Source organism: Bubalus kerabau, chromosome 20, assembly GCF_029407905.1.
Source record: "Bubalus kerabau isolate K-KA32 ecotype Philippines breed swamp buffalo chromosome 20, PCC_UOA_SB_1v2, whole genome shotgun sequence".
In the NCBI taxonomy this organism is placed as follows: domain Eukaryota; kingdom Metazoa; phylum Chordata; class Mammalia; order Artiodactyla; family Bovidae; genus Bubalus; species Bubalus kerabau.
In genome coordinates, this window is record NC_073643.1 from 16,534,421 (window position 1) to 16,551,721 (window position 17,301).

At 55.0% G+C, this 17,301-nt stretch overlaps 2 protein-coding genes across 4 annotated transcripts in view; one reads left to right on the forward strand and one right to left on the reverse strand.

The window, feature by feature from the left end:
• The window catches only part of LOC129634824 (atypical chemokine receptor 2-like), a 139,858-nt gene that overhangs the window by 2,399 nt on the left and 120,158 nt on the right, over window positions 1-17,301 (forward strand). For 2 of the 3 annotated variants that reach the window (XR_008705922.1, XR_008705923.1), the window contains exons 2-3: window positions 9,129-9,311; window positions 10,453-10,539. The gene's annotated coding sequence lies outside the window, so the exon portion shown is untranslated. Of the gene's footprint in view, window positions 1-9,128; window positions 9,312-10,452; window positions 10,540-14,358; window positions 14,644-17,301 lie in introns of all 3 variants that reach the window. The other variant, XM_055557154.1, reaches the window with a different exon arrangement.
• CCDC13 (coiled-coil domain containing 13) overlaps window positions 4,157-17,301 on the reverse strand; it is a 32,673-nt gene continuing 19,528 nt past the window's right edge. Inside the window, exons 9-16 of the mRNA XM_055557161.1 lie at window positions 16,882-17,058; window positions 15,515-15,721; window positions 13,762-13,901; window positions 13,194-13,277; window positions 10,854-10,976; window positions 6,988-7,142; window positions 4,883-4,997; window positions 4,157-4,316 (exon numbers count right to left, since the gene is read on the reverse strand). Coding sequence (XP_055413136.1) covers window positions 4,157-4,316; window positions 4,883-4,997; window positions 6,988-7,142; window positions 10,854-10,976; window positions 13,194-13,277; window positions 13,762-13,901; window positions 15,515-15,721; window positions 16,882-17,058 — 1,161 coding nt within the window. The remainder of the gene's footprint in view (window positions 4,317-4,882; window positions 4,998-6,987; window positions 7,143-10,853; window positions 10,977-13,193; window positions 13,278-13,761; window positions 13,902-15,514; window positions 15,722-16,881; window positions 17,059-17,301) is intronic.

Sequence of the window (17,301 nt, forward strand, 5' to 3'; positions counted from 1 at the left end):
AGAGTCTGGAGGCAGAAGGAGCTGTGTGATGGTAATCCGTCAAGGATAGGTCCTGGAGCCCATGCTGATCCCCAACCCCAGTCATAGGCTCAGCTGAGACTAGAGGAGGAAGGGGTGCTCTCCTCCCTCTACCCCCAGCAGGGGCACTTCCAGGGCCTGAGCAAGGCCTGGGCGGGAGAGTCCCCTACCTTTCCATAATACCTTAAGGCGACAAGCTCCCTCCCAGCACGCACTCCCCAGAGTGACAAGGAGCCTGGCATGGCTGGTCCCTGGCTCAGAGAAGCATGAGCAGTGATTCCTGCCCTGTAGGGGCTGGGTGGGGGCTCCAGTCATGGATCACAAGTGCTAGAGGAGGCCAGCATCAGGCAAGGGTGCCTAAGCCAGACTAGGGCAGGCTTCCTGGAGGAGGTGGGACGCCTGAGCAGAGTCCTGAGGCAGAGGCAGTGATGGTTAGAGGAGAAACGAGTTAATCACAGTAGCCAGGCATGGTTGTAAGACCGTACAAGGATTAACTCTTTTTAATGTCACCACAATACCTAGGGAAGGGGTGGTTACCATCTTTCCTAGTTGACAGAAAAGGAAACTGACGTATGAGGAGGTTAGAATCAGCTGTTGGGTCAACTGCATAAGCTTCTGGAACTGGTTGCCCTGCAGGGGCAGGAACCCAGCACACCCACACCCATGCTGGCTGAGACAAGCCTGGGCCAGCCATCCAGCTGGTGCCCTTGTGAGGCTCAAAGAGAACGACTCTGGGAAGCAGATGGGGTGGTCTGGCTTCACCATTCAGAAGCCAGGTGCAGCCGGCCCGACTTGAGCCTGAGCTCTGCCTTGCTGGAGATCCACTTCTCTGAGCCTCAGGTGCTCCTCTGTAAGTGGGCACCCTGCCGGGCCTGACCTCACTGGGTTCCTGGGGGGATTCGATGACTCCCTCCATGGCCAGGGCTGGCTCACTGGACTGCTCATAGAGAGAAGCTGTTAAGAGAGGTGGAGACCCCTCGCTCACTCCAGAGGCCCAGACAGGCAGCACTCACACATAGCAGGTCCACCAGGCAAGCCCCACACAGTGGAATCTGTCGGCAGCTTGATGGGGTGGACGGCAGGTGGGTGGAGGGCTAGGGAGGCCTCTTGGACCTCAGGTTAGACAGCCTGAGGCCAGCTCCTCCCTGCATGAGGGGTGCCAAGGGGAGGGTGCCTGGCACCCACAAAACGAGGGGCAGGAAGTGACTGGCCTGGGATCAGCAAGGGCCACTGGGAAAGATGGGCAGGGAGCCAACTCTCTCAAGTGTCAGAGTCCTTTTTATTTGTTTCTGGTTGCTGCTCATAGTAAAAATTTGGGGAAAGTGTGTGTGTGTGGTATGTTGTTTATGGCGTGTGCGTATGTGTGTGTGTAAGGCTCAGGGACTGTAGGAGATAGGGTGTATGTGCAGGCACTGCCTGTGAAGATGGAGCGGGTGGGCAAACGCTTCTTTGTATGGGGTATGGGGGCCCAGAGGAGTCCTCCGGAGGGCCAGGGACAGTGGGATGTGTCTAGGGCTTGAATCAGCCTGAGCCAGATGCAACCTTATTCAGCTCAGCTCTGGTGCCCCAGAGGCCCCCACAGGGACAGTGGCCAAGCCACACCCGTGACTCAGCCAGGTCTCACCTGTCAGTGATGGAACCTGAGCACCCAGGCCCACAGCCCACGGTGCGGCCACGGACAGTCCTCACATGAGGCCTCTCCATCCTCGGCCTCTTTGTTTGTTGCACTCTCCGGGCACCTGTCTCCTATTCCCATCACCATGTGGCTCTGGGCAGGGACCTCAGTGTTCCCATCTGTGGGAGAAAAGTCCAGCCCACCGGCTACCCACTTGCCTGAGGGCTGGGGAGGTCCTCCTCAGGGACAGGCACTGCTGCTCAGGAGGGGCCAAGGGCACTCACCTGGACAGACCAGGTTGTCCCACTCCCCACCTGGCCCACCTGGGATCCTTCAGGGCCCCGTCCTTGTCCCTTTTGACAACACTTTCTTCTCCTGGGCCTTCCCTTTCCACCCTCTCCCATCCATACCTCAGGGAGAGTAAAAGGATGGCCCCCGCCCCACTCAGACCTGGGCAATGAGCCTGGAAGCTAGAGAGATGGTGGGAGGCTCTGAGGTGCGGTTTTCTGTCTCTGTCTCCCCACATCCCACCCCACCTCTTCCTGCCCCATCAGGGCCCTCCATTTCCCACGCCTCTTTGACCAGACCAGCGGCTCTCTAAAGGCAGCAGCAACAAGTCAGGCTCACCTCTGGGTCCCTAACAGGCCTGGAGAGGCTGGCATGCTGTTGGCATGCAATGACTACTTGATGGCCAGCTGGCTGAGTACATGGTGGCCTGGGCACCTGTCTCCCCAGCTGGTCTGGGACTTCTAGGATCTCAGGGGCCGAGTCTACCTTGCCCAGCGCCCCCTTACCTGGGGCAGTGGAGCTGCTCGACAAGTATTTGTAGAACTAATAGAGGAGATACTGAGGGCTGAGATTTATTGAGTGCTTACTGTGTGCCATCCACTGTGCCAGCACTTGGCACCTTTTAATTCAGTGAGTCCTGAAGAGGGATTCTGCTGGGGGAGTGGAGCAGACCTCTAAGCTGGCCCCTCCAATTATGTGTGTGTGTTTAGAGGTAGATGTACCTTCCTGCTAGAGAAGACCAGTCACTTGTGTTACTTGTGTAGTGACTCACACGGGCGGCGTACATACTGTGAAAACCGCCTCCTCAGGGAAAGCCATCCACAGCTTCCTGGACCCTGCGTGTTGGAGCTCTTCTTCAGGGATGGGGCTGAGGAGGGAGTCCATGCTGGCCCCCTACTTGGAGCCCCGACCCTGCATGGAGTGACAGGTCTAGAGACCTCAGCAAGAGTAGTGAAGGCAATCAGGATGAAGGGCCCCTCAGGTTTCCTGGGAAGGAAGTTTTTCTCTGATGCCACTTGAAGGGAAACAGCCAGGCAGGACCTGTGAGTGTGGCGTCAGCACCATCTGTTGGCATATGTGTATACATATGATTCATGCTCCCAAGTCTCGGGATTTGTGTGTGTCTGTGTCTTTGTGTGGGCCCGTGTGAGCAGAGATGTGGCTACCCTCCATGGAGCCACCCCTCCCCATGACAGTAACTGCAGCGGAGGGGCTGACCCTTTGGCAGTCACGGAGGGGCCTGGAGCTCTCCTGCAGCAGCCCTCCCAGCTCAGCCCTGTGCCATGGGGAGGGAGGTATACTATTCCTTTGCCTGGACCCACTGCCTCAAAGTCCTCTTGCTGGCGTCACCTCTGCCCTCTGCTGCCAGTGCCCACCAGCAAAAAGAGGTGCCTGTTGGAATAGCTGGTGGGGGGCAGAGCTGCCCAGTAGTGGGTAGCATGCCCACCCTGGGTAATCTGCTCAACTGGAGGCCACGGCTTTTGGAGGCCTGCAGGCCAGGGTTAAATATTAGTTCTGTGTCTTTCCATGAGCCTCAGTTTCTCCATCTGTAAAATAGGGTGACAATCCCTTGGGTTATTGGAGATCTTGATGGGGGTCAGGTTTACACAGTAGATGCCCACTCACTGGGATCTGCAGTGATCGTGAAAATAATCATTATTATTACAAACCTGAGGGTCTGAATCTAAGGAAGAGCCCTAAGGTGTGGGTCGGCAAGATGGCTAGGACCATAGTGCCCCCCGAATCTGCAGAGGGAGGGATGCCCACAGATGGGCCCATGGCCTAGGATTGGCCTGGGGCTATGAGGATGCTCTGGTGAGGGGGATGGAGTGTGGCTGGGTGGCTGGGGGATGCTCCCAGCCCAGAGCCCTCTGCATCCTCCTGCACGTGTGGAGCCCTGTGGGTCTGCAGGGTCCCCTGCAGGGGACAGGGGCAGTGAGCACCTGCCCAAGGGACTGCATCTGTTCGTCCGCAGCTGGCGTCTCATCCCAGAGCTCTTGCTGATGCTGACAGGGTGTCGGTCTCCTTCCCTGCTGTGGCTAAGCATGCCCGGGGATATTGCCCTCCTGCCATGGGATATTGGCTCTGGTCGCCTTTGAAGCACCTCTTCTGAGAGAAGGGGCCCAGCTGGCTGTTTCAGGTTGGCTTCCAGGAGCAGATGGAGTCCTCAGATGGAGCCTTGTTCTCTCAAGGCCTAAGGCTGCCCTGTCCAGCCAGGCTGACGGGGCTGCCCTCCTAGTGCTTGTCTGCTTTCTGCTGCCGCAGGGCCTGCAGGAAAACCCCTTTCACCTGGTCCAGGGTCTCATGGTACATTCGGAAGTCCTCCTCCTTTCCCTGCAGAGCGTTGCCTAGGGCAGCCTTCAGCATTTCATTCTCCTCCACCTGGATGGCCAACCTGGACCACACAGAGAGAGGGCTCAGCAGGGCTGAGCTGGCACGTGTGAGCATGTGTGCATGTTTGCGAAGGGCCCTGGGGCTGCCAGCACAGCTGCTCTTCACACTCAGGCTACTCTCTGACCAGTCCCCTCCTCTCAGGGACCCTCAGGGAATAATACCATCTGGGATTCCTCTCTGGGCCCACTCTGAGCTGCTGGGCCTAGTATCTGGTAGTTCCCCAAATGTTGACTGCCTCAAGGCATGCGTACTAATTTATAGAGGTTCCCCTTCCTTCCTTTCCCACCACGGCATTTGACCTTAAAAAGTTTAAGTGAATGAGAAAAGTGGGTTCAGTAACCCACACATGATAAAGCTTTTCTTGAGACCATGAGATCTTTAGTCACGGTTGGGTCTCTCTGCCCCCTGATGGCCGGCCACTGAATGGCAGGCTTAGAACCCAGGACCCTGCAGGACCAGCCTTCTGAGCAAATAGAAGTCACGGGGGGAGCGATGTGATCCCTCTGCCTGTCAGGGCACCTCCACCCATGCAACATCACCCTTTTCAGAAAAAGGGGCAGGGAGCACCTGGTGGTCAGCTCCTCCATCTGGGATTCCATGGGCACACTGGAGAGCTGGGCGGAAGATGGGTCCTTCCTCTCACTTTCGCTTGGGTGGTGCCTGGTGTTAGAGGCAGGCAGACCTGTGGGGCAGCAGTGGCCACTTTTTGTGATCAGGCCATGGCTCTGTATTAGCACTTCCCCCCGCCCAACCCCCAACTGTCCACTTCCTGCTTTTCCACTTTTTGAAACATTATACGTCCTTCAGGTTATAGGCTGCCTCCCTCCAGGCCCTGCTTTGTACTGAGATGGCTCCTCTTGTTAATGTTTCCATATTTGCATTTTACAAGTTTCTGGAAGTCAGCTGGGCCTGGAAGTCAGGTCTGGCCTGCAGGTTGGGTCTGAGTTGAGCAGTCATCGGACCTGATGCTCTCTTACCATTGGGCCCCTCACCTCCAGCTCTATCCATACATATAGGGGATCCAGGGTGGCTGAGTCCAGGGGACAAAGAGTGCTCAGAAAAAGAAATCAGAGCCCACCCAGTGGGGAACTCCAGTACTATCACAGTATCAGAAAACCTCTGTGCTGAATAAGACCTCAGGGGCGGCCTGGTGCAGGGTAAGTCACCTGACATCAGCAGCCCTGGCTTTTACTTCCTGCTGTGTGGCCCCAGGTAAACTGTCAACCTCTCTGAGCTGATCTCCTCACCTGTTTCATGAGGAGAATAGTTCTTGCCTCCAGAGCTCTGTGAGGCCACAGTGAATGCACGTCTGGCCCTCAAGGCCTGTGTGATGGAACCACCACCTCAGCACTTCATGACTTCCCTACCTGACTTCATATTCCCCTCCCCATGCTCCAGTCTCACTGCCTCCAAGCCTCCAGCCATGTACCCACCTCAGGGCCTTTGCACTTGTTCTTCCCTCTGGTATCTATGCCACATCCCCACCCCCTTCTGCTGTCTTTGCTCAGATGTCAGCTCATCAGTTAGGGTGACTGCTCCACAGAAATCAGCTGCTCTCCGTACCTCCTGTCCCCTTCCTCTGCTATGAGCCACAGCACCTGCCTCTATCTGACCTACCATCCTTTGCTGGTTTGTTTATGGTTCTTTTCCCCACTGGCATGGAACTGCCACAAGGGACCACATTTCGCAATCAGGCTTCCTATTGTATAGGTGAAGGGGTGTGCTGTGCCCCCCAGAGGGGTGGTGCATTTCCCAGGTCACAAGCAGCATGCACAGAAGCCACACGGTCCCTTTCTCTCCAGGCAGTTGCCCCTTCCTTGTCCAGGCAGTGCCAAAGTAGTTTTTCTTACTGTGGCTTAGCCCTCCCTAGTTGGGAGCTTGGCTGCCTGGCAGGAGTAAGTCCAAGGTCTGGAGACACTATATCCCTAAGGGACCTGATCTGAGAGCTCTGCAGAGCTAAGCCCTATAGTCCTTCCCCAGCCTGTACTCTCAGCAGCTCCTGGAAGGCCCGTGGAGTCTTGGCTCTGCTGGAGGGAAAAGGGCTTTACTCCTTCTCCGTGCCCTACTTCTGGCACGTCCTACAGTATTCTGATCTCACCTGCCCTGGGAAAAAAGATCTAAGTGTCCTTGGCTGGGGGAGGGGTACTGGGGTGTTGAGAGGCAGGGAAGTGGGGACAACCGTCCACGCCAGAACCCGGAGGGGTTGGGATAGAGATATCAGAGAGAGGCAGACCCATCATCTCCACACTGAAGATTCTCCCTCCCCAAAAATGGCTTCTGGCTCTGGCATCTCGCACCCCCACCACCCCACAAGATGCTGCCACCTGTGGTCCAGAGACTGTACCTTAAGAACCACTGTGTTAGAGCCATAGAACTGAACTTTTAGTTTAGGACACCTAAACTGCCCTCTTTCTGCAGCTGGTGTGGTCATGTGACTAGGATCTGGCCAATGGGATGAAAGCAGAAGTGACTTGCGGAACCTTAGGGTCCTGCCCTTGGAAGCTAAGGGGCTCAGGACAGAGGGCAAAGCCAGGCAGCAGCCCCTCCACCAGGGTGGAGCTCAGCCTGCCTCTGCTGCTGCGTGTGCTCTCCCCCGGCCCCCCAGTCAGAACCAGGAGCCCCAGAGCACCGTCACCCATGTGGCCCTGGGCCGGTCCCACCCCCAGCCCTACCTGTTTTGCTCCTGGGGGCTGCTCTCTGAGAGGCTGACATCCTGCCCGGCTCCAGGCGCATCTTCTCCAGGTGCTGCTCCAGCACCACGGCGCGGTGCCGCTCTTCCTGCAGCCTCCTCTCTGACTCCAGAAGCCTGCTGTTCCTCTCCTCCACCCTGGTGATGAGAGAACAAGGGCCACCATACTCCCTGGCACCTGCTCAGACTCTCAGAGAGCTGGGCACATCTTACACCGGAGGGCACGGGCTCCGTTCTTCCTTATTTTTATTGCAGTAACATAGATATGTGCATTTAAAAACCATATAGTTCTCTCTAAGCCTTAAGGTGAAAAAATAAAATGCAGCCTCTTCCCACCCCTCCTCACTCCCAATTCCTGCTCTCCAGAAGCAACTACTTATATCGCTTTTAGCTGTTCCTTTCACTACTGCCATATTTCTACAGATGCTTATGCTGCTATTTTTTAAGGCTTAAATATAATCTTATGTGTATATCTTATGCAACATGAGATTTTAGTTTTATTTTAATACTTTCTCCTTACCAAACAGAATCACCTCAACACCTCCCAATGTAGTTATATTACCATTATTGGGGGCTGAATGAATGTTAGGTAGCATATTTGTTTTCTATTGCTGCTGTAACAAATTACCACAGACTTAGCTTAAAACAATGCAGATTTATCGCCCCATGGTTCTGTAAGTCAGAAGTTTAGCAGGTCCTGTTGGTTTCTCTGCTCCAGGTTTTATAAGCCAAAATCAAGGTGTTGGCTGACCTGGGCTCTTACCTGGAGTTTCTAGGAGAGAATCTGCTTCTAGGCTTGTCCACGTTGTTGGAAGGCTTCAGTTCCAGTTGAAGGACTCAAATCCCTGTTTCCTGTTGGTTTGTTGTCTGGGTGACTTTCAGCTTTTAGAGACTACTGGGCCCTCTCCATCTGCAAAGCCAGCCGGATACCCTTTTCATGCTGTCTCTGACTTTTTCTGTAGTACCTCTCTGACTGACCCCAGATGGAGAAATTTCTCTGCTTTTAAGGGTTCAAGTGATTAGATTGTGTAATCCAGGATAATCTCCCTGTTTCAGGGTCCATGATGATTATTACATCTGCAAAGTCTCTTTTGCCATATAACATAAAGTATTCACAGGCACAAGAGTGGGGGTGAAGGACACAGGGAACATAATCCTGTCTACCACAGGGGGTTACATTAGGACACTCAAGAGGCAGTATACTCATGATTACTTTTTTTTTTTTTGGTCATGTCACACAGCATGTGGGATCTTAGTTCCCCAACCACAGATTGAACTGGGGCCCTCTGCAGTGGAAGAGCTCCAAGTCCTGACCACTAGACTACCAAAGAATTCTGGACATTTTCTTTCTTATTTGCTTGTTTTGCTTAGAGTTTGTGATTGCTTTCTGTTTGTTATTATGATTGCTTATTATTTTCTAGATACTTGTTATGAATTTATGGGCCTTCAAGCCCTTGTTATTTGGCTATTTCACCGAAGGATCTGATTATTTTCTTACTGAGTTTGAGGCTATGGTCCTTCTTTTGGTGAGGTATGGCATTTCAGACTTTTGTGATACCAAAGGTTTAGCTAGACAGCCAGGACTCTTTGAGGTTTCACCCAAGCAAAGGATCACATACACACATAGACCCATGCAAATCAGAATGGGAACCTGGAAGTGTAAGAACGGTGTCGGAGGAAGCATTCTTCCCACCTTCCCGGTGTTCTTCCCTGCCTTCAAGAAGGAACAGAATGGTAACAATTTTGAACAGAATACAACTACCAACACAGAACTGTATGCCAACACAGTATACAGCTAACAATGTTAGTTTCAACGTTCCTTGTTATTTTGAATGTTCCTTGAAACTTTATTTGCTGAAGCAAATGACTAAACAACCTAAAGGTGCATCAACAGGGGAAAGACCAAAGGTAACATATTCACACCATGGGATATGGTAGAATATGATGGAGTTGTGCTGCTCAACACAGTGTCTGCAGCCTCGTGTCCACATGTAGCCATTCAAATAAAAAGTCATGAAAATAAAATAAAATGTAAAATTCAGTTCCCCAGAAGCTCTGGCTATCAGCTGAGAGAGAATCACACATGTGTGACTCTGAGAGTATCTCTTGAATGTTGCACCCTAGGTCTCTCGCCTGCCCCACCCTCACCCCAAACCTGCATGGAGAGGCCCTGGAAGATGAGGCACCACATGGAAAGGGAGGCGACGTACAGAACAGAGGCGCCCCTACTGAGCTAGCTGAATGGAGCATGTGAGTGATCCCGCTGGCATCATGTGAAGCAGAATTACCTAGGCTACCCACAGAACGGTAAGAAAGAATAAATCATGTTTGAGGCCACTAGGTCTGGGATGGTTTGTTAGGCAGCAATAGATAACCGAGTCACCTTGCTTCACACACGCACTGCCCCAGACTCAGGTGCAGCTCAAAGAAAATGGGAAAGAAAGCCATAACTGAGTGTGTTTCTTCCATTGGATAGGCTGGAGGCTTGTGCTAGCCATTATATTTCAGTGACAGAAAAAGAATTTATGTTACTTTTTCTCCTTTGCTTGAGCATGTCTGAAATTCATATCCTCTCTGTGTACATACTACTGAAGAGAAAACAAAGCTGATCACCCCCTCACTGCTTAGGCAGTCGCTGTCCCAGCACCTCAGCTCCTTTGGTGACTTACTCCATCTTTTCCTTTGGCAGTTTGCCCCTCCTCCATTTAATTTAATTTTTTTTTTTTTTTTTTTGGCTGCAGTGTGTGGCATGCAGGATCTTAGTTCCCTCACCAGGGATCAAACCCATGCCCCCTGCAGTGGAAACATGGAGCTTTAAGCACTGGGCCACCAGGAAAGTCCCAGCGTTCCTCCATTATGTGAGCACCTGGAGGTCCTTCCAGTAAGGGTGTCTGGCCTTTGTCCAGGGTTGACATGTGAGCCACCCAGGCCAGCTAGACCTTCTCTCCCAGGACCCACTGGCATAAGAACTGAAATCCACTGGGCCAGCATCATTCTCGTGGCCCAGGAGAGACTACTCCAGGGTTCCTGCTACTAATATCCCTGGACCTTCTTGGGCTCCTCTTCTGCCCTGCAACTTGGAGACGGCCAGCACTTTCCCACACTCTCCTTTCCCTTGACTTAGCCAGAATTGGTTTCTGTTGTCACCGAAGAGCCCTAACTGACATGTGACATGGCCTGTTCAGGGAGATACTCAGCGGTATCCTTTATATTTTTCAGTGTGGAGGTCACATGGTTGGGCCATGTGTTGGCCTGGGCAGCTACAGTTCTTGCCAAAAGTATCACTTGAGAGAGGAACACTGGTTTATCCGAATAGAAATCTGTCAACAACCCCTTAGAGGAAACCAAACCCCCGGTCCACTGCCTCAGGCCACACGCTTCCCTCCCCCAACCAGGAAAGCCCCAGCTCCCCATCTCTCGGTGACCCTTTTCCTCTTTGTTATTTCAGGCCTCAGTCTCGCCTGGAACTTCTTCCCACCGCAGCCTGCAGAGACACGGAGTGCAGTGCCGTGCTCATCCTAGATCTTTCTTACTGGTGAGTTGACTTGACTGATGTACCTACTTCAGAGTCCCTTCCTTGAGACTCCCACCTCACAGCCACATGCGTCCCAGGACAGGGCAGAACACAAGTGTGATGACGGGGCCCCGAGACTCAGGGGCACTTGGGGGGCACATGAGATGTGGCCGGGAAGGCCCGGGACCAACACTATGGGAACCAAGCTCACCAATGGGGTGGACCCAGGCACGGACACGGCCTGGCCTCTGTCCAAGAGGGATGCCCCTGGGTCAGGCTGCCCACCACCAGCCCGCCTGGGCCCACGAGAGTGTGTCCCTGGCTCCAGGCATTACCGTTTCTGCAGGACGGTGACAAACTCCGTGAGCCGGTCGCGCTCCACCTCGGCAGCCTGCCAGAGGGCCTTGAACTCCGTCACCTGAGTCTGCCAGCCTTTTTGTTCAGGGGAGTCCAAGAACCTGGGGACCAGGGTGGGGGCAGAGGTCAGTTAAGGGTTACCTGAAGAGATGCTTATCCCTGTGAGGGTGGGAGGGACTGGAAGGACATTCACAGGTCCTCAAAGGGAACCAGAGAGAAGGAAGACAGTCCAGTCCCTTCTGGCCTCTTCCGCTGGCTTCTTCTCAGCCTCCATTCCTGGCTCTGCTGAAGTCTCTCGACCTCACTTAGCTGGCTCCAAAGCCATTCCCCACCAGGACTAGAGTTTCATCAGCACCTCTGTCCACCCAGTCCCTGTAGGGGCCTGGAATCAGTATGGTTGCCTTGGAAGCTGACTCTTGGGCACCTGGTGGTCCTACCCTGGGAACCCGTGTGGTGTGGGACCTGGCCGCCCTTCTCAGTGCCAGCTGGGCCCAGCCCCTCCTGTCTCCCCGTCAGCCTGTCCTGGCCCTCCTGTATTTCCTGGCATGACCCTCAGCCCAGTCCTCTTTCCTGGGCCCTGGACTCCTGCTTTGTAATTTAGTCAGTTTTCTCCAGCCCTGATCCAGCCCATCTCTGGTTCCCTTCTTACCACTGGACCTTACCTGCTGGCTGGGGTTGGGACCAAAGGGGAGCTCTGCACGCCCCCACCCCCAGAGCGCTTGTACAGTGCCAAGCTGCTCTCTCCTTTGCCCTCACCCTTCCTAGGGAGACCCTGGTGAGGCTGACTTGCTCTTCCAGAACCACAGGACATGAGGAGGGCTGGGCTGGGGCCAGGAGCCCAGAAGCTGACTGGCTCCCCTCTCTGGGCCCCAGTCCTCCGCTGAACAGGGCTTGGTTGAGATCGACTCTGAGGACTGCAGGCTCCTCCCTGTTCTGGTTCCTAAGTATACTCGAAGGCTTTGCCGCTCAGTGTGGTCTCTGAATCAGCGAGCTTGCTGGAAATGCGGGATCCCATTTCCTGCAGGATCCTACCTGCGGAGTCAGAACCTGCTCTAACCTGGCAGATCCTCAGCTGATTCGTGTGCACAGTGAGTTAGGAAAACCTACTCTAGTCGCCTCTGTGATCTCACATGTTGGGGGAAGGTGTTATCCCCTCACTCTACCTGCCTCCCAGGCACCGCATCTGAGCCAGCACGCTAGCCCTGACAGACACACTCTCTGGGATCACTCCTACTTGCTGAACATCTGTCCTGTCCCTGATGGGAGGGAACTGTGAGCTCCGTGAAGGCAGGACTCACATGTGGTTGGCTTTGGTAAATATGTGTCTTGTGGAAGACACAAGCTTAAGAACCAGCAGTCTGGCCAGCCTGGGGCACATTGGCTTCTGCAGCCCTTTGGAGTGCAGAGGTCATGGCCGCATAAGCCAGGCAGGGACCTTGGGGTCATCTTGTCTATCCTCCTGCTCTCACTACTGTGATAACCGCTTCAGAGCGACAGAGCCTCAGTTCTCCCTGTGCTGTAAGGAGAGTGTGACATGGGCCCTTGAGGCTCTGAGTCAGACCCCTCTCCCCACTGCCGTTGTGGCCCCAGGCTGATGGAGGGGCCATCTGCAGGGCTGCCCTCAGCCCATGGTGCCTGTGCCGCCAGATGTCAGGCCAGAAGCACCACCCCCAGACACTTCCTGGGGGACCGCCCCCAGGATTTGCCGAGAGCCACACAGCAAGGTGAGTGTGAGACAGAGGCCCTTGAGAGGCCTCAAGCAGAACCTGAGCTGACCTGCCCAAGGAGTGGGGGCAGGAGCTGACAGCAGGAGCACGGCTCCAGTGGACAGTACACAGGACAAGTGAGGCAGGACAAAGCAGCCCCTTGTCTGTGAGCTGGCAGGAAGGACAAAGGGCCATTGGAGTGCTACGGCTTGATTCTATCAACAAAGAGCGGGCCAGAGAGCTGAGGGGATATCAGTGGCTTCAAGTGGGAACCGTGTGACGTGAAATTCTCCCCCCTAGAGATGGACTCTCAATGGGCAAGAGGAGGCAAGGGAAGGTTCTGGGTCCTAGGCCCTGGAAGGTTCCTGGTGTGAACTCTGGTAGCAGAAGGAACACTAGGCCAGGACTCCTATTGTGAAGCCACTTGCCCTTTCACCTTAGATAAGGCCCTGGACCTCCCTGACCCTCCATGTCCCTATGGAAACTGGGAAGAGTCCCCAGACGTGGCCTGGCCTCAGTTTCCCATCCTTGTAATGGGATGGTAACACCAGCTAAGTGATCAAGGATGGGAAGTCCTGTGAAGGCATGGTGCTGAGAGGGCTGGGTTCCTACCTGGGTGAGGCCCCATGAGGACTGGGCAGGGAAGGCCATGTGAGAGAAGATTCCACCAGTGTGTGGCCCAGGCCGGTCACGGAGCTGTGCAAAGACAGAATGGGCTCATCACCATGGGCAGGCAGGCTGGGCCCAGCTGTGAGGGGAGCAGGGGCCAGCAGGGACCTGGGAGTGGAGGAGGGGGCAGTGCTGGCCCTTAGAGCCACCCTGTGGATTTGCCGCCCTCCTTTCCAGAACTCTAGCTTGCTTAAAAACAAGACAGAGCCCGGGGACATCAGAGCCTCGAAGGGTCCAACACAGGTCTGTTTGACAATCCTAGAAGCGGGTGAGAATTGAGGCCAGCTGGGAACCAATTTTACAGACAGCTGCAGCCAAACGCTCTTGAAGTAATGGTATCTGGAACTCACTGGCCCCTTCATACAGACGCAAGACTGACAGAAGGGGAGGCCCACGTATCAGAAAGACAACACCACATACATCGTAAAATTGCATCCGGGGCTTCCCGCCCTTTCTTCTGAATAATGAAGATGCACTTCCCGACCCAGCCCCCCACCCCATTTTTTCTTACCGAGAAGATCCAAGCCTGCCAGCATGATCGCCTGCTGAGGCTGGGGGCTTGGTCAGGCCAGGGTCCTCGGGGAGCTTGGTGGAGGCCCGGCTGACCTCGGGCCCACTGGAGCCCTCGTCTACTCCTTTATTCCGAAGATACTGCAGGGAACAGACGTGGGTTCCATCATCAGGGCCTTGGCTCAGAGGCCTGGAGAAGGCAGGAGGGGGCCTTGGCTTGATTTCGGGGCTTTCAGGGGATATGAAAGAGGCTTCTTTTCAGGAGTGCAAAGCGAGGCCTGTTGGGTGAAGGCACTGCTTGCATGATAATAACAGCTCATAATGCCTCTCTTCAGAAAGGGCGCTTCACAGCCAGAGGAGGGTGACCGGGCCAGGAAGCTGAGCCACATTCAGGTCCCAAGGGGAGGTGAGGGGGCAGGTCCACCTCTCCGGGTAGCCCCACCCACACGGGGGTGAACATCAGGTGTGACTTCAGGCCTTTTTCAGCTGGAGATATGAAGACCTTCCAAACACCTGAAGCCAAGAGCAAGGGTTGGCAGCCTGGCCGGGAGGCTGGGCTTCTCAGGCCCCCACCTTCCCGCATCCCTCCCTCTTTCAGATGGCTGGTGGGGCCAGTGGAAGGAGGAACGTTTGAGGACCCCCAACGGGAGGTCTGGCCACCATCAACAGCGGGACAGTTGGTGTGAGCCCTGAACAACCTGGCACGTCCCTTAAGCCCTGGCCACCCCGAGGAAACTCGCCATGTGCGCCCTTTTGTCTGGGGTAGTGCTCGGCCCCCAACTGCTTGGTGTGACCTCTGAGGTGAAGGTCAGTCCTCTTTTCTGTGCCTGGAGCCAGGACAGCAGTGAGGTGGAGATACTGTGACCTCCAGGCCTCTGCTAAGGTAAAACATCCTCAGGAGCTCATGCGTTAGACAGGCATTTACTGAGCAGCTAACTACTGTGTGCTCGGTCCTGGGCCAGGCACTGAGGCACCACCGTCGGTGCCCCCTCAAGGAGAATTTGGGAGAGAAAACAGGAAAATGATCACACTGTGTGACAAAAGTTTGGCTTGGGGATGCACAGGAGATAGGAGAGTACCCGGGAGGGGCTTATAATATAGACTGGGAGCCCCGGAGCTTCCTGGAGGAGCTCTGGACTAGTAAGATGTCAAAGCTGAAGGGGAGGGTAGGGAAGTCGTGTGCTTTGGGTATGTGCACAGGCCCAGAGTGGGGAGAAAGCTGGGCCATGGGGGAGCTCAGTGGCATCCATGTGGTCAGAGTGGTGGATGGTGGGCAGTGAAGAGAAGATGCAGGAGGGATGGCAGCAGGAGCCAGTCATATGGTGCCCTGCAGACTGGACGAAGGAGTGTGCTTCCCTTCTGCTATCCTGCTGCCTGGAATGTGGATAAAAGTGCTGGCACTGTGGCCACCATCTTGGGTCATGAGGATGAACGCCACAGCTGGGGAGGAAGAGGCTAAGCTGGCAGGAGCCTGGACCCTTGAGGGCCAGGTGAGGCTGAGGGTGATGGGGAGCCACAGACAGGTTTTACAAGGAGCAGGGAGACAATCAGATCTGTACTTCAGTGAGGAAAGGTGTGTGCAGCATGGGCCGGGGAGCCAGATGGAAGCAGGGAGCCCAAGCGGGGCAAGGTAGGAGATGGTGCAGCCCGAGGGAACACAGGTGGAGAGAAGAGGAAGTGGCTGAGGCTTCTCTGGGTAATGGGTGGACTTGCCCGACTTGGGAGCCAGCAGGCTGAGCCAGCGCCCTGCTCACCTGCACACTGAGCTGCCCAATCTCCAGCTCCAGCTGCCGCACCTTGGCCTCCCGCTCAGCCACCATGGCCCGTAGTTGGGCCACCAGGCTGCTGCTTCGCTGAGCCTCGCTGTTGAGCTGCTGGTCTAGGCGGTGCTGGGACACTCGCGTCTTCTCCTCCTGCAGACTCAGGCTGCCCAGAATCTCCTGGAGCTGCTTCAGCTGGTCCTGTGGGGCCATGTGGGAGGGTGGGCGAGGGGAGCCACGACTCTCAATAGAGAAGGACAAGAGAAGACCAGCAACCCACCCCTTCCCTGCTCCTCAGGAACCTAACAGTGGGACGCTAGTGTTCCCTTGAGAAGGAAGAATACTTTGCCTGCCCTCAGCGGGTATTCAACCAGGTTTTCCTGTCCTCAGCTCCTTTCTCCTTGAGATCAGGGTTAAGAAGGACATCCAAAGGGCTTCCGGGAGCCCCATCCAAGGAGATTTTATGATCAGATAAGTCTGGTTTGAATTCAGTTGTGTGGCCTTGGATGACTTACCTAGCTATGAAATTGGATTATGTGTTCCTAAGGGTTATCTTCAGAGAAGGCAATGGCACCCCACTCCAGTACTCTTGCCTAGAAAATCCCATGGATGGAGGAGCTTGGTAAGCTGCAGTCCATGGGGTCGCTAAGAGTTGGACACGACTGAGCTACTTCACTTTCACTTTTCACTTTCATGCATTGGAGAAGGAAATGGCAACCCACTCCAGTGTTCTTGCCTGGAGAATCCCAGGGACGGGGGAGCCTAGTCGGCTGCCGTCTATGGGGTCGCACAGAGTCAGACACGACTGAAGTGACTTAGCAGCAGCAGCAAGGGTTATCTTCCCTGGAAGAGGAAGTGGCAACCCATTCCAGTACTCTTGCCTGGGAAATCCCATGGACAAAGGAGCCTGGCAGGCTACTGTCCATGGGGTTGCAAAGAGTTGGACATGACTGGTGACTCACCATCATAAACCACACCCCAAGAGCCCAGAAGGGTGTGCTGTTGCTACCACACAGACAGGGATATGCACTGGCTCCCCTCAGTCATCCTTTCCATTCCTCCATGAAAAATAACCCAGGGTGTAACTGCATCTGCTCCCCCCTACATCCTCTTCTTCCTCCTTTGGGGTCCACAGGCTCAGTGGCTCATGGCCAGCATCAACCTCTCACAGCAGGTCCTCTGCTGGCCCTCTGGCAGCCTCTATGCTGCTCCTGTGCCCAGCGCCAGGCTTTGGGGCTGGGCCCAGCAGAGCAACGAGCTCCCGGGCCATGTGGGTGGCATGTTGGGGTGCATGAGGACTCCGGGGGCTGGGACTGGGTCACAGGTCTCTGGTTGGGGTGGGGGCCCCGAGGTAACTGTACCATGAGGGCATCAATGAGCTCATCGTCATGCCGGCCCTTCTCCACAAGGGTCCCCATCTGACTCCTGAGGGTCTTCACTTCACTCGACAGCACCTTGTTCCGGGACCTCATGCCCTCAAACTTCTTTTTCAGCTCTTCGAGCTCTCTCTGGAGGGCATCCCGCTCCGCCGCAAGTTTCTGTAATCAGAGGGGGCAGTCACAGGCTGCAGGGCTGAGTGGGACCCTTGGTCACAGCTGAGCCTTCACTGCCACTCACTGATGAGGCCAGAGCAGAGAGGGGTTGGGACCCCATGGACTGTAGCCCACTAGGCTCCTCTGTCCATGAGATTCTCCAGGCAAGAATGCTAGAGTGGGTTGCCATCTCCTCCTTCAGAGGATCTTCCTGACCCAGGGATCAAACCCACATCTCTTGCATCTCCT